The sequence below is a fragment of the Python bivittatus genome, unplaced genomic scaffold, assembly GCF_059951505.1.
Source record: "Python bivittatus isolate LINGU-HERP-01145 unplaced genomic scaffold, Pbiv_v1 ctg000670_np1212, whole genome shotgun sequence".
Lineage (NCBI taxonomy): Eukaryota > Metazoa > Chordata > Lepidosauria > Squamata > Pythonidae > Python > Python bivittatus.
The window spans coordinates 2993242-3015211 of NW_028277094.1; the positions used below are offsets into that span (position 1 = coordinate 2993242).

The 21970-nt window shown below is 42.6% G+C and overlaps 1 protein-coding gene across 3 annotated transcripts; it reads left to right on the forward strand.

Annotated features, from left to right (window-relative positions):
- The first annotated feature begins 283 nt into the window (after positions 1 to 283).
- On the forward strand, positions 284 to 21357 carry BTK (Bruton tyrosine kinase). Of its 3 annotated transcripts, XM_025170749.2 has the most exons (19): positions 284 to 462; positions 5916 to 6141; positions 7515 to 7613; positions 8063 to 8128; positions 9020 to 9101; positions 10179 to 10307; positions 11024 to 11091; positions 11216 to 11394; positions 12313 to 12375; positions 12863 to 12917; positions 13396 to 13478; positions 14186 to 14313; positions 15025 to 15099; positions 15509 to 15680; positions 16352 to 16568; positions 17643 to 17707; positions 18571 to 18689; positions 19128 to 19285; positions 20080 to 21357. In XM_025170749.2, exons 2-19 carry the CDS (start codon positions 6001 to 6003, stop codon positions 20149 to 20151), a joined length of 1971 nt encoding a protein of 656 aa, XP_025026517.1. In that variant the 5' UTR covers positions 284 to 462; positions 5916 to 6000; the 3' UTR covers positions 20152 to 21357. The 3 variants fall into 3 exon arrangements, with proteins under 3 accessions (XP_025026517.1, XP_025026518.1, XP_088007767.1); XM_088151641.1 differs by lacking the exon at positions 284 to 462 and having other exon boundaries at positions 5922 to 6141; positions 7520 to 7613; XM_025170750.2 differs by lacking the exons at positions 19128 to 19285; positions 20080 to 21357 and having other exon boundaries at positions 18482 to 18619.
- Positions 21358 to 21970: the final 613 nt, after the last annotated feature.

Below are 21970 nucleotides of genomic sequence, written 5' to 3' on the forward strand. Positions count from 1 at the left end.
GCACGTTTCCAACCCAACTGTTGGAAGAAGTACGTTGTGCAACCCTTTACGGGCCAGCCGAAGGGACCCCATGGTTGGCTTCCCCAGCTGCCTTTTCCAGTCCTTTCTCCCCTGGAGATGGTTTCATTGCCTTTGGGGGGGCAGAGACTAGAGACGCCTCCTCCCCCCAAAGCTAAGATGATCTTGTCTTGCACCAGTGTGGCCTCTCGGTGAAAGGAAGCAAAGACAGTTTGGTCAGAAACTAAGAAAAGGGGAACTGAAAGGGTGGGGTTAGCTCCGGATGGTAGCTGGCCTGCAAGCTGTTCAGTGCAGCTCTTCAGACCAATCTCCTCCAGCTACTGCCATTGCTGTCACCTTCGGCTCAAATACTAGAAAAGCGGAGGGGCCACGTCTCCCAGAATCTGGGGGCCCCTCAGCGAAAGGATTGCCTGTAACCTGTGGAGAAAAAGGACAAAATAGCCAGTGAGTGAGTCTTTCTTTCTTTCTTTCTTTCTTTCTTTCTTTCTTTCTTTCTTTCTTTCTTTCTTTCTTTCTTTCTTTCTTTCTTTCTTTCTTTCTTTCTCTCTCTCTCTCTCTCTCTCTCTCTCTCTCTCTTTCTTTCTTTCTTTCTTTCTTTCTTTCTTTCTTTCTTTCTTTCTTTCTTCTCTCTTGGAATGCATTCACACTTACTGCCTCTCTTGGCTGAATGTTCCTTAAGATCCTCTGTCTATAGGTGTCTCTGGGCAGCAAATGGGCAGCACCGCAAAACAAGGAGATTTGCAACAAAAGGTTGCAGTTTGGAGTCTAAGTCAGCCATGCCCCAGCCCCCCCAGCCTTCCCCAAGAGGCCCCATTTTCTTCCACTTCTGATTTGGTTTCTCAAGTTCTTCCTCGGGAATCAGCCAGCATCTCATGGCCAGCGAGCATCCCCTGAGAGTTGGGTGGCATGTACATTTAATAAATGAGGAGGAGGAGGAGGAGGAGGAGGAATCCTCAGTGGATAAAATATTTGTGGCCCCCTTCCTCCTCCTGTTCTTGCTTTATGTTTCCCTAAAGATTTTTACGCTTATGCAGACCTTGGATCTGCCTTGTGTATATGTGAGTGTTGGGGGAGATCATTTTGGCACCATAGGAATCGACATTATTAGGTGATCATTAGAAACGGAGGGAATAATGGCATCAGAATGAGACCACGATCATAAGAAGTCCATACAGAGAGGCTGAATGCTGCTTTCTTTCTGGGTGGGAAACATTTCACGTAAAGAGAAGTCAGAAATCTGCTCAGCTGCTTCTGAATGGAACGTTTTTCAAAAATCGAGTCGTATCGTTATGACCAAGCTAGCAAAGTCAGAAAGGTATAGGCAATTAAAACGTTTGCTCTAATTCAGTCTTGGGTTACTTCCTGAGGGAGTAATAAATGCCAACATATTATAATATTGATATGTGTCTAATCCATCCTCCTCTAACTTGGCACCTTTTTGGGAACACAGCCAAAGCAACCAAGGAGTTCAGGTCGGGGAACACAAGTGTGCCTGTCTTCTGTTCACACCACAGTTGGCAGACCAAAGCTTACAGTGCATGCAACTGAAGGTGATTCTTAATTCTTTTTCTTTAAATGTACACCAAAGGGGCACCTGCGCTCTCTAACAGATGTGTGCATTTTCAAAAAGAGAAGCCTTCTTTCTTCCTACTTTGCGGGGGCATTTCGGAGAGGCCTAGGTTTACTCAGAAGCAAGTTCCACTTTGTGGAATGGAACTTGCTCATGGGCCACTGTGCACTGAGCGGCAGGTTTACCAGGCACATTTCCTGGAAATCTTGGGGAGCAGAGTCCCGATCCTTTCCTAATCAGTATGCAACAGATTAGGGTAGGTATGGATTGGTGGACTCCATGTTGTCCAGGACTAATGTGTAGGATTTCACCCTTCAGTCTTCTACAGAGGTGCTTTGACCGGATTCACACATGCCGCTCAGCTATGTAAATCCTGGTTTGCAAAGCACAATGGCTGAATTCACACAATCGGTGAAGTTAAAGCCCGACACAAACAGGAGTCAAGAAAGGCACCTGGTAGTATTGGATATGCTTAGCTTGAAGGAAAGACAAGCAGGCAAGGATTAGCCTATCACTGGACGTTTCTAGAATCTGAAGGGACCTTGCATTGACCTTTTCTAAAATTCCTAGAAGGCAGATTCCAGCTATTAAGAAAAACATCCCGACAGGATCCGCACTTTGACAATGGAGACAGTCATCAGGGGAAGTTGTAGGGCTGCCTTGGCTGATGCTAGGGTTTTATGTTTCCCCAAACCTCTCATAAGCAAATTTGCATACCGTAAAGCAAGACGCTGAGCCAGTACAAAAAAGGGAGTTGCAGGTCATGGTGTCAAATGTTGTAATCTGAATTCTTTGAAAAATGTGCTCATACGTTTTAAGAGCTTATGCTTAAACACTAGGCAACTCAAGCAGGTTTTCTCCCTTGTCTTGTGTTCTCTGGACTGTGAAAGCATTTTCTCCGTCTTTTCTAAACTGTAGCTGGATTTCTAATGCGCGTGATCATCATGGCAGAGAAAGGAAAATTAGGAGAGATGGTTCCATGCATGATAACGATGAGTCTCTCTGTCTCTGTCTCTCTCCCTCTCTTTTTTTCCTTTTTGGGGTTTTTGGGATTTTTAAGCTTAGGTTCAGCTCCAGAAATATTAAAAACCGAAGGTTTCCATTTATATTTCACAAATCCAGAGGATCTTTCAGGATGTTTTGAATCATCCATAGCATGCCAGGGTTAATTTAAGCAACAGAGGCCTGCTTTACAATACAATAAACTATAATGCAATGTATTGGTTTTGGATTCATGAAATGTGCAAATGCAGTTCCTGGTTTGTAAACTATCTATATGGTTCAGTGTGATATATGAACTCAGCTACTGAGGCTTTGTAACAAACTGTGCTTAAAGCAAATCATGGGTTAACATGATGTGACAACACAGTCACAGGCTTAATTCAGGAGGGGAGGGGAATTTGGTAAGGAAAAAAACCCTCCTATATCAGACCCATGAAGTCAAATGTTGACCGAACATGATGCATGTGTTCCTAATAGAACATTACTAACAGAAGCGAATATGTGTAGCTCAGGGTTGCACTGTGGAGTCCTTGGGGTTCCCTGAGCTTGGTTGTTTTCTTGCAAATGTTTTGTTACCTGGCTAGGCAACTGAAGATGTTACCTAGCTGGGTAACGAAACGTTTGCAAGAAAACAACCAAGCTCAGAGAACCCCAAGGAGTCCACAGAACATTGCTAAACTGGTCACTCATTTGCAGAGGATGCTGGGACCCTATTCCCCAATCATTATTGTTATTTTTTGGCAAGAGTTCCTTGGGATGTGCTGATCAAGTCATACAAGCAATATTTTGAACACAACATTTCCACCCCAGAAAAAATAGAATTTGGTGTAGTGGTTACGGCACCAGGCTAGAAATCGGGACACAGTGAGTTCTAGTCCTACCTTAGGCACGGAGCCAGCTGGGTGACCCTGGGCCAGTCACTCTTCTCAGCCCTGGGAAGGAGGAGGGAAGGGCAAACCACTTCTGAAAAACCTTGCCAAGAAAACTGTAGGGACTTGTCCAGGCAGTCGCCATGGGTCAAGACTGACTTGAAGGCAATGAGAGCCAGTTTGCTGTGATGGTTAATGGCACCAGGCTAGAAACCAGGAGACCAGGAGTTCTAGTCCCACCTTAGGCACAAAGCCAGCTGGGTGACCTTGGGCCAGTCACTCCCTCTCAGCCCTAGGAAGGAGGCAAGGGCAAACCTCTTCCAAAATCTTGCCAAGGAAACTATAATGCAATGTGTTAGTTTTAGGATTAATGAAATGTGCAAATTCAGTTACTGGTTTGTAAACTATCTGTATGGTTCAGTGTGGTATAGTCCAGGCAGTCTCCAGGAGCCAACACTGACTCAAAGGCAATAAGAATAAGAATAAGAATAAGAAAACCACAGCCCTCAATCAGTTGTGAACCTGTGCAGTAAAGGGTTTCTGCGTTAAATTCACAGCATCAAAAGTATGGTATTCCAGATACACTTCTGACCTCTCCAGGGAAACAAGGAAGAAAATCTATTTTCTGGTGCTTCTGCAAAATTGCTACCACTGGTCCATGCTAGTCTGACTCAGTTTATGTCAGGTTAACATGTCTGTGTTTACTTACTTTTGGTAACTCTTCTGTTAACTGCAGAGAGGAGGGCTAACTCTTCTCTTAGGGTTATATCTGGGCTACAAGATGGAAACAAAGAGATAAAGAGGTAAAAGAGATAAAAAAAGGACATAGACTATGCACGAAGGATTTAAATGAAATATAGTCATCCTTTATTAAAACTGCTGTGTAAAAAAATTACATAACTTGATAGATGGATGAAAAGGGCCCCTTTTCGCCCTTTTAATCATCCTTCCTTTTCATTTCGTTTCGCATTTTAAAGAAAGAAGATCAACCATGAATGATAAAAAGATACACAAAAAGAGAAAAGTACGATTAGTAAGTGACAAATAAGTAAATATGGGGTCCAAAATGTCACGATTACACTTTTTTCTATGTATCCGTTATTTATGAAAGTCTGAAATTTATCCCTTTTTAAAGGAAAACCTACAAATCATTATGAAGCCTTTACCTGCCTAATTTGCGTGGCTGTATTGCTTTCTTTCCCCCCTTTTTCCTGTTTTATTAAATAAATAAAGGACTTTAAAAAAAAGCAAAGCAAAACACCAATACTACTTCATTTCCCTGACTAGAAGAAACCGTGGCTAAAGGAAGTAATACTTCCTTTTTTTTCTTTTTCTTTTAATTCAAGCTGTTTTCTCAGGATATTAGAATCTATGTGCACTACGGTCCCAATCTGTACCCGCATGGCACAAATGAAAAACGGATTAGCTCTCGGTAGCGTCGCTATTTTCTGGCTATGCACGCTACTGCTGAAGTGGATTCAAAGTAGGAAGACGTGCCATGAAAAATATGAATATCCGTTCTCTTGGCTGTCCTCATGCGTTTGCCCCTTCAAAATAATGTTCTTCAAAGATACCAAGATTTTTTTGTGGTTAGCACAAAAAAAAAAAAAAATTGCCTAAAGCTGATACAACACAAGTGAGCCTATATTTCACAATGCCACATGTGCAGGAAGTGGATACTAGCTAATGATAATGATAATGATAATGATAATGATAATGATAATGATAATGATAATGATAATGATAATGATGAGGAGGAGGAGGAGGAGGAGGAGGAGAAGGAGAAGGAGAAGGAGAAGGAGAAGGAGAAGAAGAAGAAGAAGAAGAAGAAGAAGAAGAAGAAGAAGAAGAAGAAGAAGAAGAAGAAGAAGAAGAAGAAGAAGAAGAAGAAGAAGAAGAAGTCTGAATACAATTTCCAAAAACTGATAAAGTCTTGGTGCATAACACACCAGATTTAATTGTGGTTGAAAAGAAGAAAGTGTGGAGAATTGACGTGGCAATACCAGGAGATGGTCGAATAGAAGACAAAGAATTGGAGGAGACCATAAAGTATCAAGATCTGAAAACCGAAGTTGAAATGGCATAAACTGGCCATGGTGGCTCCAGTGGTTATTGGCACACTGGGTGCCATGCCAAAAAGCCTTGGAGGACACTTCGAAAATCTGCACAGTGACAAAAATTTCCGTCTGTCAATTGCAAAAGGCCACCCTGCTTGGATCCGCACATAGACCACGCCGATACATTACGACACCCGTGGTTCTTGGGAAGAACGCAATGCGAATGAAGGCCAACGCCAGTGAAAGAACTGGCAGCTGTGATTCCATGTGGATGTGTATATAATAATAATATGTCAATAATAATAATAATGATAATAATAATAATAATAATGCAATTATGTTTAGTACGTGTATATAATAATAATACATCAATAATCATGATAATACAATTATGCTTAGTATTTTTAGGATTGCTGGCAGCAGCAGTCCAGCAAATCGATCACGGAGGAGGAGGAAGAGGAGCAAGAGGAGGCGGAGAGGAGCCATGTCAAATGCTATCCTAGAAAGCATCTTTCTGAAACGCTCCCAGCAGAAAAAAAAGACTTCTCCGCTGAATTTCAAGAAGCGCCTCTTTCTCTTGACGGAAAGCAAGCTCTCTTATTATGAATACGACTTTGAACGTGGGGTGAGTCCTGGAGGCCTTAGCAGCAGAAAACAAGATTTGCGCAAAGTCTTCTTTAACCAGATTTATTGAACGGGAAAAGAGATTCGGTCACAGAAATCTCAACAACTGGATCCTTTAACTATCACCCAATTCATCCCTAAGTTTGTTAGTAGGGGATTTCTTAATTCTCTTGCTAATCGGTGTTGGATGGACAGGGAATTGGGCTAATCTTTTTCCCAATAATGGAAGAATGTGCAGATGTTCTGAAGGAGCAATGTTTTGCAACTGTTATTGTAGACTCTGAGAAGCCACAACTACACAACTTAGAATTGCAGGAGAAGTAGGAAGTCCTGAAAAGGGCCTGGATATTTATTTATTTATTTATTTATTTATTGAATTAATTAATTTATAGTTTTGGTCACAATTCGGCACTTGCAGGTTGCTGATGCTCCCTTCATTATTGTTAGCCCAGTTTCCTGAGTGGGAACATGCACAAGTTTGAACCATCGTTTCTTTGTTCGTGCGTATTTGATATATAAAAGCTTCTGTTAGAGAACTGTCTGGGCTGAGAAAGAAAAGGGAATATTTCAAAATATTATTCATGAAGAGCAAATGGGTGTTTGAGTGATAGACTTATCTGGGGTAAGGTATTAATCCTTCACATTCCAAGAAAAAGAGGTTCAAACCACCCCAGCTGAATGAATTCACTTGCATTTTAGGATGGGACTTTTGCTTTTTCAGTTTCTGCAATTCCATTATCTTAACCCTTTATTTCTTGACATTAAACCTGATTAATGAAACTTTGGGTGAACCTTGTTTCCTTAGTCATGCCGTGCTATTAAGCACTTGATAAATAAAATAAATAAATAAACATTTGCAGTCTCTTAGGAAAAATATTGATAGAGGGCACCTCTTTCCTCCTATTATACTCAATTTCACAATTCAGGCCCATCAGCAAATGAGTCAATTTCATTATACTTAGTTTTATACCTGGATAGAAAACTCCTTGGGATTGATAGCCACTGATTTCATTAATAGCCTGCATCTTCCCCTAGTGACTTCTCACAAATACAGTTGATATTGTATTGCAACTTTAAAATATATTGCAGTTGGAAATGCATGAAAAGTGCCATTGCCCCAAAGGCTCAGCATAAAAAAAGCACGCAGGGAAAAATGGATATTGAAGGAATATAGTGTCAAGGGCACATCTTATGTGGTGCATGAAGGAAGTCAATATCGTGCGGACAGAATACAGTGGCCGTGCAGATCCGTCCTCTGAGATTCCTACTAGATTAAGTCAATATATCTTACCCATCTCTCCAGCTGCACAAATCTTAGATTGATCATTTGGGTCTCTAAAAAACCCTGGAAATATTTCTGTTTTCTTCTTGCAGCGCAGAGGAAGTAAGAAAGGCTCTGTGGATATTGAGAAAATCACCTGCGTTGAGATTGTGGTTCCAGAAAACAACCCCCCTCCGGAACGACGGGTGCCAGTAATGAGACATTTCTGCATCTTCTAAGAATTCTGGTTTAATCCCAAATAAGGGGCATGTTGGTGGGTCATTCTCGCTGCACCCCTCCTGCTACAGGGAGCTGCCAATCAAACCATTAAAAAGCCTTCTTTGCTTCTTTGCTTTTTACTGTTATATCCAAACTAGGATCCTTAGCTAGGAATTTAATTTAATTTAAATTAATTGAATTAATTTAAATTAAATTTAAATTAATTTAATTTAAATTAAAATTATTTTAAAAGCCAACCACAAAGAATGGTGTTGAACTGGCTTGATTGGAGGGAAATTCCACAGCCAGATGATGAGGACTAGCTTCCCAGCTTCCTACTGGGAGCCAGAAGAGCTCTTCAGCTTTCCAAGTTCCTGGACCTGTGTTGTGATAGCATAGGACTAGCTTTGATGTACTAATGTTCAAACTCTTTCACCTGCAGCGAAAAGAAGACATCAACGAGCACGAACAGATTTCCATCATAGAACGGTTTCCTTACCCCTTCCAAGTAAGTTTCTTTTCCATCAGGTTTCCAGTCCACACTGATGAAAACCAAAAAGTTTGGGCTTGCGTGTCAGGCTGGGCCACCACAAACGTCACCAAGCTTAGGAGGTTGGGAAAATATAGTGCTGAGATCTTTAAATGGCCTGCTGTTATGTATTGTGTGAATAAAGTTAGAAAATATATAACTAAGAGCCTGAGGATTGGAGATGCCTTTTGGTATCTGGAGCATTCTGAAGATCTTTCATTTTGTCCTTCTAGCGCAGTGTTTCTCACCCTTGGCAACTTTAAGATGCGTGGACTTCAAGACCCAGAATTCCCCAGCCAGCTTGCTGGCTGGGCAATTCTGGGTCTTGAAGTCCACGCATCTTAAAGTTGCCAAGGGTGAGAAACATTGTTCTAGAGGAACATTTCTCATATGTAAGAATCCTTCATCCAGACAGAAGGTTTAAGTCTCCCACACCTTCTCCCTAAAGCAGTCATAGAGTAAAATAAAGGATTTAACACCATCCTTTCTCTCTCTCTTTGGAAGGTTCAGACTAGCTAACCTTAGACATCTCTTAATAGTCGGAATCTTGTGTAATTTCTTTCCAAAATTCTCTGTGTATGAATATGGCTTGTAGGTCAAGATAGAATAAGGGCAAGGCTTATAAAGCATGGGAAAAATATATCCAATGCATTTTTCATAGCCCATCTTTTCTCAAGAAATTTTACATAGGGGTTTGCCCTAATTTTACCCCAAGAACAATCCTGTAAGGTGGACTGGACTGAAGAAAATGACTGTCTCATGTCACCCGATGAATGGTGTGGTCAACCTGGCTCTTAAACCTGACTTTTTTTCAGCACAAGTCCAATATTTTAACCACTGTACTTCACCTCTGCTTTGTGCATCCCCAAGGTTGTGTATGATGAAGGACCTCTTTATGTTTTCTCTCCCACGGAGGAATTACGGAACCGCTGGATTCACCAGCTCAAGACCGGTCAGTCTCCATGTGGTGGAAATGCGTGTAACTGCTGTGGCATCAGAAAAGGGTTATCTTGTACCCCAGTGAAACATATTAGGGTGTCCATCAAAGTGCAGAAATAGGATTCGGGGTGTGTGTGACCCATATGCACTTGGAGACCATCAGTTTTGGGGAAAGGCTTTTTTAAAACATTGAACAAAACATGCTGGTGGTTTTCTGAAGATCTAACTCTTTAGTGGAGAGTAGTATTTCAATGCTGTGTATTGTTGTAGCTGCTTGCAATTATTTATTTATGTACTAGGGTTTATATGCCATTCCAATTCATAGGTTCAGCTTTTGCATCTCCTCATCTCTTTTCATGTGTTTTTAAATTGTGTTTAAACCCCATGGCTTAATTTTACTACTGTGATTGGTTCATCAACAGGCTTTTTTTTTCGTTGAAAGGCCAGATAAAAATGTTTAAGCCGTGGGAGAAACAAATAGCAGAAAGATTAATTATGAGATTGATGGTTTCAACGAAGCAAGTGCCTAATGATAAGAATAGTATAATGGCTGGGTTGGTACAATATGTGAGACTCAACTAAAAAGAAGACTGGTAGTTTGTGTTGTAGGAAATAGACTTTTTTTCAAGTAGGTTGTGTGAACCAGGCCATTAGGTTAAGCTACAATATGATTGATTGGTTGGTTTGTGCACTGCATGTTAAGCCAACACAGTCCTTCTGTTTTATTGACCCAGGATTAAGGTGAAGTGAGTTGTCTGAACTTAATGTTGAATCACTAGTGAATGTTTCAACGAGTAAATCATACTACTCTCCTCCCTGCAGTTGGGAAGTCTGGTGGCATATTTCAGACTAACCATTTTTATTAAGAGGCATAAGGTTTTATGAACTAAGTTTAGGCCTTTTAATAAAATTGGTTGGTCTGAAAAGGTGCTACCCTACTCCGCCTGATTTTGGGCTGCCATAAGACATCTCTCCTCCTACAATGTCTGCAGTGGGGCAGTGGAGTGTAAAGGAATGAGTATTTTTTAACAATGCCTGTGTTCTCAGAGTGCTCTTCAGAGATCTCCTCTCTTATTCCATCTTGCTGCAGTGACTTACTATAACAACAATCTGGTGCAGAAATATCATCCCTGCTTCTGGACAGACGGACAATATCTTTGTTGCTCCCAGACTGCAAAAATGGCCATGGGTTGCAAAGTTCTGGGAAACAGGAGTCAAAGTAAGAGATCATCCCATCTTCTCCTTGTCTTCACTGTGATCTCAACTTCCCTTCTTTCATTTTTTACAGCAAGTACGGCTATCCCCTTACCAATTCACTTCTTTTTCATGGAATTAAAACCATCTGCATAGGGCTACCAGATTCAGATTGCAGAACTCTGAATAGCCTCTAGATGGCAGCAAAGAGATGCAGAACTTTCTAGCCCTTTGCTGTGATCTAGTGGCTGTCTGGAATTCTGCAGCCCAGATCTTGTAGCCCTATCTTTGTGCCAACTGGGGTGTTAGAAGTCCTGCTTGTGCAAAATGTGGCAACTAGGCTGCTAACCAGTGTGTGATATTGGAAGCGTATCATGCCAAGCTCATTTTTTTTCCTGAGCACAGTTTAAACATGTTGTTTTTTACTTTTAAAGCCTTCACCAACTTGAGGCTTAGGGGAGAAACTGTGGAGAGCATTTCAGAGTTATATCTCTTTCCCCATTTCTTTTCCCACTCTTTCTACTTTTAGGAAAGGAGTGAAGACCTTCCTCTTCAGCCAAGCATTTCAACTTTGAGTTAGTCTAAAAGAGATTTCAATTATTTTTAAATGAGAACTTGTGCATACCTTATTTTTAATGGCCTGCAACCTATAGGCAGAAAGGCAGGATATCAACCATATCACCAAATCAATCAATCAATCAATCAATCAATCAATCAATCACAATTTCCCTCTCCTTGAAGGTTTCAAAAGTGGCCGTTCCCTTCAGAAGCCTGAGAAGCCATTGCCCCCAACGCCAGAGGAGAACCAGGTATCTGAAGTGGCTGGTGTGGGTAGATTCTACGCCACTGATGCCTGGGCTGTGGACCAGCCTTGTGACAAGGCCCCTGGAATGCCTTACCATTTTCCGGCTTCCTTTTCCAACCTTTCAAAAGATGATGAAGAAGCCGCTGCCTCCCAAGCCAACATCCAGCACTTCTAAGACGAGGAAGGTGATCGCTCTCTACGATTACACCCCCATGAATGATCAGGACTTGCAGCTACAGAAAGGGGAAGAATATCTCATCCTGGAAGAGAGCAGTGAGTCTTGGTGGAGAGCACAAGACCAAAATGGGTATGAGATGGGAGAAAGGCAATGGCTGGATTGGCGCATTGTCTTGGGTTAGATTTAGTGGCAGTTTGGTTTATGGTCTAGATTTATGTTGGCTTAGCATCCCGGGAGATAGAGTTCCCAAGGGTTTGTTTGGAAGAGGGGGAGGCAGATGCCTTAGGCGGGTTTTGTGGTGGGATTCTCATCCAAGTGACAATTCACTGTTTGGAATGATTGGATGGATTGATGCTCAGGGTAGTAGGACTAATTGGTCACAATGCAGTCCTGAAATATTTTTAGTTGTTGGGCTTCCCCATACAGCCCCATGTACTGTGTACGATTGATTGCAGTGAAGAAAAAAGAGTGAAGGAGAAAAGAATTGCATTGGCATGAAACGCAGTGAGAAGAAATGTATAAGGAGGGGAAGTTAACATGAACATTCTGCTGACCTTCTCAGAGCTTCAAGGGCCAGGTTAATTCCAAATGTCTGTAAAGTATCAGCTTGGGGAATTTAGTCCACTTGCACTAGCTAAAAGATCTGTCCCATCACTTCTGACCTGAATCCTTTAATCATGGAAAATTCCTACTGGACGGGCATACAGTGTCAATTTTGAGCAATGGTTGTGATGTTCAGTAGGGCAGTGCCTATATTCCACTTAGCTATATAAGCATCAAGACTCTAATTTCTGGATTTGTCATTCTCTTAGATTTAATAAATGAAGCTTGAGATGTTCTGCATGAAAACTCTAGTGGTCTTATCATCTCCTTCTCCTCCTTCTCCTTCTCCTTCTCCTTCTCCTTCTCCTTCTCCTTCTCCTTCTCCTTCTCCTTCTCCTTCTCCTTCTCCTTCTCCTTCTCCTTCCCTCCCTCCCTCCCTCCCTCCCTCCCTTCCTTCCTTCCTTCCTTCCTTCCTTCCTTCCTTCCTTCCTTCCTTCCATCCAGGAAACAAGGTTACATTCCCTCCAATTACGTCACTGAAACAAGAGATTCTCTGGAGATATTTGAGTGAGTGTCCTCAGATCCATGGGCTGGGGGATGGAGTCAGTCTTGGTGATGATGTCTTATATACGCTAACACGTCTAATGGAGTCCAGGTTGCAGAAGTTTGACTGCCTGTATTATTCAGTCCAAGTCTGGGACCTTCTGCCTCAGTGTCAGTCCGGTTTTTTTCCTCCAGATGTCTCATGCATCCTCCACCATTTGAGATATATTTTGTCCATCTGGACTCCAGAGGGAGAAAGTGGGCTAGTAATAAGATGGATGGGAAGGAAGAAGCTGGGGCAGGCTGCAAAAAAAAAAAAAGCAGATGCTCAACATTGCTTTGTCCCATATTTGCATCCAAAAGGAGATTAGGTTTGGGAATGAACCACTAATAAGTTGTTCTGGAGAATTTCATTTTCATTCTTTATTCCAAATAAATTCCTCCTGTGAGGCTCTATGCCTTAACTTCATCCTAGGAGTTCTTTCTTGACAAGTACTTTGTCATGTTTTAGGTGGTATTTGAAAAATATAACCAGAAGGCAAGCAGAAGAATTGCTGAAGAAAGAGGTACGGGTACATATTCTTGTCTCTGTCTGCCTGTCCTTCCTCCTCCTCTTCCTTTCATTGCAAAGAGTTCTAAGTCAGGATTTGGGGGGATCTTGGTTTACTGTGAATGAGCACTGTAGGTGCTGTATCTCTCGTACTTCTGCTTAGCTCCTGGATGATCAGGAACTAGTTTGTTTAGTATATCATTCGACCCCAGGATCCCAGTGTGTGGCTTTCTTTTATGCCAAGAATTTCTCTTTGCTTGCAATCCCTATGAAGGGTACAATAGATCTGGACTTAGAATTCAGACAAAACGAGTTTGTTTTGTTGCTGGGGCTAGTAATCCAGCATTCTGTGTCAGTGTAGCTTTATCAAAGGGCTTAGGAGCAAACTCACAAGAAGGGCTTCCATTGAGACACGCGGGGCTTCTCGGACACTGAAAAATTAGTCATTCCCCCAATTCCTACAACTGACCAACTTAGAAATTTCTATATTTCAGGGCAAAGATGGAGGTTTCATTGTTCGAGATTCTATCAGCAAGACAGGCAAATACACCGTCTCCGTGTTTGCTAAGTCCTCTGGGTGAGTGGACAAAAAACTAGATGTGAATCCCACACCGGGCTGGTCCTCAGGAGGAGCTCCATCTGCGGATTTTAGCTACGTATTAGGAGAAACTTCGTAAGGATTGACAGTGGAATAGGCTGCCTTGAAGGTCCATAGTTTTTGTTTGGAAAAGTTGACCAAGAAAAAAAAAAAGACAGCAATATCATGATCGCCCAGAAGGTGATGTTTAGTTCACCTTAAGCTTATTAATTACACGTGACAAAGACACCATGATTGTCTCTTATCCAGTTCTAGGTTCCTAGATAATGTAATTATATACAGTGATATGTATTTTTGTTTCTTCTTTACTCCACTTCTATACTGCTAATTGTTAAGAAATTTAAATCAAGGGGAGGGGGGAGATGCCTGCACTGAACAGTGGGGTAGACTAGATCAGGGTTCCTCAACCTTGGCAACTTTAAGACGGGTGGACTTCAACTCCCAGAATTCCCCAGCCAGCTGGCTGGGGAATTCTGGGAGTTGAAGTCCACCCGTCTTAAAGTTGCCAAGGTTGAGGAACCCTGGACTAGATAACCTCATTCCAACCTTGTTTCTGTACTGGGTGGACCTTCATTCTCTTTTCCTCCAGCAACGGCTCCTCCCTGCCAGAGTCCCAATTTCCCACGTCACCCGTATGGTTTCTCTTGGCATCTCTTTTTAAGGTTCACACCCCATTACTTCCATAGGGAACCTCAAGGCACAATCCGCCATTATGTGGTGTGCTGTACACCCCAGAACAAGTATTTCCTGGCTGAGAAGCACCACTTCAACACTATCCCCGAGCTCATCAACTATCATCAGCACAACTCCGCAGGTGAGGATGAGCGGCTGCTTCGAAAGGGTTTCCACAAGCGACGGCTTAGCTGGTAGGAGCAGTTGAGTCTGTGAACTCCTCCCTGATTTAATTTCCCACAATGCCCCAGAGAGATGCCATGTGGGCAACTCCGGAGCATTGTGGGTAATTTGTGCCGGCAACCTCCTGGGAAGAGCAAAAGAGGTATCCGTTTGGTCCCACTTGGCAGGTCTGGGCCTTAGCAGTAGTGCAAAAGTCCCAAACAGTTGTGCTCATATGAGTGATGTCTTCTCAGAATACTTAAATAATGCTGGGAATGGGTCTTCAGAATCCCGCCCAGCCCTCACAAGCAGCCCAGCCCCTCTCAGTTAAAGAAAACTGATGCTGTTTATACATATTGCAGCTTGTGGCTGATTGTCCATGTGGTAAGATATGGTGTTTTTAGCAAAAGCAAAAGACTGCTCTGCAGATAAAACCATAGTTCACTGCTTTTTGCATCCATACAAATTGTTCATGAGAATTTGTGTGTGGCGGAAGCGGTTCGCTCTTGCCTCTTCCTTCCTAGGGCTGAGAAGGACTGGCCCAAGGTCACCCAGCTGGCCTCTCTGCCTAAAGCAGGGCTAGAACTCCTGGTCTCCTGGTTTCTAGCCCAGCCCCTTTAACCAGTACACCAAGCTGGCTCTTCTTATGTTGAATACCCTTCCAATAACATCATTATTTTGATCCACCCAGGACTTATCTCCCGATTGAAGTATCCTGTGTCAGCACAACAAAAATCCGCTCCTTCCACTGCAGGGCTTGGATATGGTAATATCTGAATGTCCTTAACGGGGAGATACTATGGTTGGGTTCACATAGCATGCGAAACCAGATCCATAAACAACTTAGTGGTCGCTAAGCTGGTTTCTTTATTTGCCATTTAGCATACTGTGCCCACTCAGTTGTTCATAGTTCAGTGTATTGTGCAAACCCAGTTAATTCAGTAGCACATTGAGTGAACACAGCCTATATATTATGCTTGATGTGACATACTTGATATGCTTGATATATTATACAAAAGCCACCCATTTACTTCCCACAGGGCCCTTCAGTGATGTTGTATTAGATGCTTTGGGGCATTGTGCGAAATCGTCCACAATGGAAGTCTTCTCACCTGCTATGTTCTCCCCAAATGGTTCTCTCCTTTTACCCACCCCATGCTTTGTGTCATTTCTAGGAGCATGGGAGATTGACCTGAAAGAACTGACATTTCTGAAGGAGCTGGGGGCTGGCCAGTTTGGGGTGGTAAAGCATGGGAAGTGGAGAGGTCAATACAACGTGGCAGTCAAGATGATCAAAGAAGGCTGCATGTCAGAAGATGCGTTTATCGATGAAGCCAAAGTCATGATGTGAGTGGTACCAATACCTCCTTTTTTCTATTAAGACTTTCCTTTAGATCAGGGTGAGGAACTTGTAACCTTCCAGATGTTGCTGTACTACTACTCCCAGCATCCTTCACTTCTTGCTATGCATGCTGGGATTCCTTTTCCAATTTGAAAGCTGCTCCCAGCTCTGGACTTTCAGATTGCCTAGTGTGGTCCACCACAAATGGAGGAGGTTCAGGCTGAGGTTTTTCCAGTTCAGTTCTTGTTGGAGCCCTGTCACTGTAGGAAATGCATTCTCAACAATTCTCAACAATTAACCTGAAGACAGTTCTCTTCAATCTGTAGCTAGAAGGAAGATTTTTCTTTGCAATGGATTTGAATGTTACTCTTGGATATTTTTCTTCCTGCAACTTATATGATAAGGCAATCTAGAGTGAAGCACTGGGTTTGCACACCATAGCAACTAAGGTTGGTTTAATCAGGATTTCTTAAATAAGCCACAGTTGGTGGTTAGGAGAACATGATGGTTTTCTGAACTGACCACAGCTGAGTTCTCAAAACATGCTAAGCCAAACTGAACAAATTATATAGTGGCCTGATCTACTCTTTATTGCATTTGCCATTTGATGGGAAAAACAGTGATGCAGGAAAAATGTGAATTTCTAAACCAATGATGTTCTTGCTCTCCTTTTCAGGAATCTTTCCCATGCAAACCTGGTGCAATTGTTTGGTGTTTGCACTAAGGAAAGACCAATCTTGATTATCACAGAGTACCTGTCCAAAGGTTGCCTCTTGACCTATCTGCGGGATACTCGGCGGTCCTTCCAGGCTACTGAGCTTTTAGATATGTGCAAGGATGTCTGCGAGGCCATGGAATACCTGGAATCCAAACAGTTTCTACACCGAGACCTGGTAGGTGACACGCTGCTTAACTCAGCCAAGGGAGAAAACTCAAGTCAACTGTCTGGGTTGTACTACCGTGGTGACTTTGTCTGACCCCCAGGGGTGTGGGCATGGATGTCCTGGGGCCCTCCAGATGTTGCTGAAGGACAGCTTCCCACGACCTTCACCAAAATATCTACTGGTAGGGATTCTGGAGACGTTCTCCTGGGGCCCACAGCTTCCTCCCCTGATGCAAAACATTGCAATTGAGCATTGAAAAATAGGCCGTCTTCTCTTTCCCAAGATAAGCAAACAGGTTTAGATCTGTTTTGGGGAGCCAATGATGCAGGGCCAGGCAGATTTGAATCCTGACCTCCCTGTTTAGAGAAATTAATCATTATCAGAACACACCCATTTTCTGAACCTGCTGACTGCCAGGTTCATTTCTGATAGAAGAGCAAGGTGGGCATCAAAGTGGAGAGCTGAAAACAGATTTGATCTGTTAATGGAGCTAAAGGGGAACTGAAATGGAGCTATTGACAGAATGATCTGTTAATGGAGCTAAAGGGAAAATGAAAAAAAAAACAACCCTAGCTGCTGTTTTATTATAACAAAACTATTTTCAAGGCAGCAGTCTTCAAATTGGGAGCTGTCCCCAAGAAACCATTTTCTCTGTCACCTTGTGTGTGCAATGTGGGTGTTCACTGCAGGTCTTCCTCCACCTACAGGAGTCCTGGGATAATGATGGGGGTTTTAGAACTGGGGCAAAAGTGCCATCAGGGCCCCCCCTCCAACTCACCCCAGGCAGGATGGGGTAGTTTATCTTTCATGGTGGCTTCAAGGGCTTTCTCTCTCCCTGGCACTGTATGAACTGAACCCTGAGCAAGACCCTGTTCTTCTTTCTGTCCAGAGGAAATTTATTTATGTAAAATATTTATAGTCAGTTCCCTATACAGAGAATTGTAACAGGATTGGGCTTCCTGACTATCAGAAGACAGTAATTTTAAGTTTGTAGTGGTCCAGGACTGTAATAAAGATGGATTTGCTGTATTAGGGGATCACACTATTAATATGAGGTTTCCTCTCTTTGTCTGTCTGCCACAGGCTGCTCGCAACTGTTTGGTCAATGAACAAGGTGTGGTCAAAGTCTCTGATTTTGGTCTTTCCAGGTTAGTTTTGGTGCCAATGTATTTGTAGGCTGGGTTGTTCATTTTATTCTCTCCTGTTTGAACATTATCCATACTAAACCCATATTTCCATTGTGGAGACTAAGGCTAGGAGAAGAATGGCTTCTCTAAGGTCTTCACTGAGTTGGCAGTTAAAATGAGATTTCAGCCTGGCATTCTCCTGTTCAAATTCTTAGCCCTATCTTACACCAGCTAGAGTCTTTCTTAAAAATTTGGATGGGGTAAAAGAGGGAGTTAGGTAGCGTATTAAGCCTGATTGCTTAAAATGGTGCAGCTTGCTTGGAATAATAAAAAATCTACCTGTGGAATATTTAAGGTTATTATCTTGTTTTCTAAGAGGGGTTTCAACTGCTGAATGGCAAACCAATTGTTTGGCTTAGGGTTCTCCAATGTGGACTTCTTTCAGAAAGGTGGACTTCAGTTCCCAGAATTCTCCAGCAACATGCCATGACTGAGATTTCTGGGATTGGAGTCCACACTTTTGGAGGATGCCCTGGGCAAGATTTGTGTAGCAAAGGAAGTCTACTCCACCTTTGAATGTGATGTTATTTTACTGAACAAAACATTAAAAACAAAGCTTGGTGACACCTCAAAGCTATACTTTTGTAGGTCATTCAGGTCTCAGCTTATGGAATATTTCTTGCTTTGGAAAACTGACTCTAAGATGTCTTACTATTAGAAATGCTTCACTGAAAATGTATGTTTGACAGATTGGTTCATTCTGATTTGATTTTTTTTTTCATCCTCACTTAATAGTCTATTTTCTTAAATGGGTTGTGAGCCGCCTGAGTTCATGGCTTGAGGATTACACAATGAAGTAGCCCAACCCAACCATCTGCTTACAGGTATGTCTTGGACGATGACTACATCAGTTCCATGGGATCCAAATTTCCAGTCCGGTGGTCTCCTCCAGAGGTTCTTCTGTATAGCAAGTTCAGCAGCAAATCGGACATCTGGGCTTTTGGTGAGCAGACAGTTTGTGTGTGGAAGCTGAAGTATCAGAGGGAGAAGCCATCTGGGCTGATGAATTTAATGACAAACAAAAGTATTCTTAGCCACAGACCGTGCCGCTGACAGGATTCCTAGGTCCCAGAGCAGATGTGAGTAGAAGGTGTTCCAGTGCAATCCTTTTGCCCCCACCTATAAGTGGTTGGGAGGTTAGGATCCAGGATTGATGACCCTCCAACAGTAGCTACATGAGGAAAGCACCCCTCACCCTAAAGGGAATGCACCGTAACCCTGCCTGATAATACAGTTTTTGTCCCATATACATGAGTGTATTTTCAGGAAGAGACCAAAAACTCTGTGGTCCAGTGGCCAGGAACGCAGAACTGAGAGGCATTTCAGAAGAGGTTAAATGGTGCTCTGATGCCAAGTTCTGTGATGTTTTCATCATGGACAGGAGTTCTGATGTGGGAGGTTTACACCTTGGGGAAGATGCCCTATGAGAGGTTTACCAACAGCGAGACCACGGAGCATGTCACCAAAGGGCTGCGTCTGTACCGTCCCCAGCTGGCCTCCGAGAGGGTGTACACCATCATGTACAGTTGTTGGCACGAGGTAAGTTTTCCTCGGATTCATCCCAGCTGTGAGCAGGAAGTTTGAGTAAATATTTCTTTCCTGAAGGCAGAGAAGCATTTCCCAAATGCTTTAATATTGGAAATTAATAATCTCTAATGCCTCAGAAGGAAATAGGAAATGCATCATGAAATATGCATAAATATTTGCATAGAATGTGCTGTTCAGGTACCCACTGTGAATGAGCACCTTTAGGATCCTTGCATTATTATTACTGCTACTGTATTATGTAGTTTAACTCTTTTGTATGGATTCGGACTGGGAAGTACCTTCAACAGAGGCTATTACATGTGAAGAAGAACACCACCCTGGCTGGGATTTCATATATGCATTACCACTAAACCATGATGTCTCCTCCAAAAGCCGAATAACATTCACAGGTTGGATTTATGCTTTGGGCTAAGCCATGATGTCTGCGTTTGATTTGGCTTAACCACGTTGCCTGCAAACAGCCCTTGCGGCTTCTAAATCATGGCTTTCGACTTAGTCTCTTGTGTGAATTCAGCCTATTGCAGCGTATTCAACAAACCATCATCAACAAATGTGTGGTATAGTGGGACGTGTGAACCATTGTAGTTCACAGACTGAGTGATGCTACGATGTTCCCTTATTTTATTTCAGTCCCACCTTTGATAACCCCTCACAACTTCTCTCTTTTTTTATCCATTCCACTGAGAGGAGCCATATCTTTTAAGTGCTTAAGAGAAAGTCCCTTCTCTATCTCTCTTTTGTAAACTATTTTATGTAAGCCATTTCCTCTCTCTCCTTTCTTCCAGAAAGCAGAGGAGCGTCCAAGTTTCCAAGTCCTCCTTGGACACATTATGGATTTAGCAAATGAAGACTCCTGATCCCCCATCAGTCACCAAATATCCATTTCCCCTGTGAGTTTTTGCCACATTCTTCAATTCGCTGAAGACTTGCTGAATGGACACAGTGGAAAAATCAGCAAGAAGGCAATCACAGCTAAAGTAATTTGATCGATTGAGAACTGTCTTCAAGTCGCCTTTTACTCGCCTTTGTGTTTGTCTTTGAAGCCAACCAAAATCAACAACCCAGCAAATGCTGTTTAGGTGTTTTCCTATCTAGCAGGACAAGGTCCTGCTTGTCCCCACCACTGGGCTGAAGTGCTATCATCCCATTCCTACGTCAGCAGAAAAGAAAACCAGCATGACATTTTCTGTCCTTTTCTGATCCCTGACCGGCTTCAACGGTCTCTGTTCCTACTCACTTCAGTCCTCCACCTTCCTTCCGAGATGATGGGTGGGAAATCCTCACAGATTTTGCCCACCCTGAGATTGCCCTTGGATAAAAGGGAAAATCTTGCTCTAGCACTGGATGGGATGAAGGCACCTCGTTGGGAGGTAGCAGAAAAAGTTGTGGACTGGGATTACAGGCAAATGGCAGCGGCTTTCGGTATCAGAATGCCTGGCTCTCTCCGAATCCCTTGAAACAAAATGGTGGGATTTAATGAATTTCTGAGAACGCAGCCATTCCGAAACATCTTGTGCAATGATGAATAAAAATGGAAAGAAATGATAGGAAAATGAATTGTATTTCATAAAGAGAAAATAAACTCATTTGCTTCACCATCTTTCTTGGATCCTTGTTGCCCTTCTGACTTGTTCACTCATGCTTTGCTCAAAATGAAGATCTGTTTTTAATTTTTGTTCAATGTAGAAGGTATCTGACTAATCTTATGGTCCCAAATATCCTCTTCCCCAAAACATTATGCTCAGGGTCCTGAAAAAATCCTCTGCTCCTATAAACAGAAGCCAGGAATCTTATCATGGAATTCTTAACATCAACTAGGAAAGTTTGGGAAAATTTTACCTTTTATAGAAAGCACAAAATTGGTAGGAGTTGATGTGATATAGGAGAAAGGATAGAGCTGTGTAATGCACGAGAGTTCACATCAAATTAGTGATACCTGCAGTCTCTTTCGCTTTGAAACAGTGATAAAGTTGAGCAATGAAGTAATAAACAGGAAGGAAAAACAGTCTGCCACAGGATATGTTGCAGACTAAGCAGCTTTTTTGCAGGAGATACTATGCAGACCTCAAAATAAATTCACAAAATTCGGGCGTCCAGTTATTATTGTTACTTATTCGTTGTTTTTTGCTTCTTTTTCCTCTTCTATCAACTTGCCTTCTCACTTGGAGCATGGAGCTCCTGTTCATTTAGAGCTGATAGTCGACCTATAAAACGGAACGATGCACAGAGTACTGTATGCGTAGAGAATATGTGTAGAGGATGGGAAGTGGAGGCTGAATTCTTAAAATAGCCTTACAGTGCAGTCTAGTTATTACTGCACACTGCAAAGGGAGGGAGCAGCTCAGAGACCATGACTTCAAGCAGCTCTATCACATTGCTGTTAATATGATCAGACGGGGCGTGTGGGGCTTGTATGTTCACCCCCAATAAAGAGGTTCAGCACTATCCTGTGCAGGGCCGAATTTGAAAAAAGTGTTTTCAACAAGTTCCCCACAATTATCCCCACACTGTTGCTACCATGGCTGGGCTCCCTCATCCCAGAAAGCCAAGCTTTGCTGAACCACAGTTTGCTGGATAAGCCACAATTGCCAGCATTCCTACTTCACACCAAGCCATGAGGCATTGGGTTTGGTTCTGGTTTAACACACGGCATGAACCAGCCAACAGTGCTCGAGT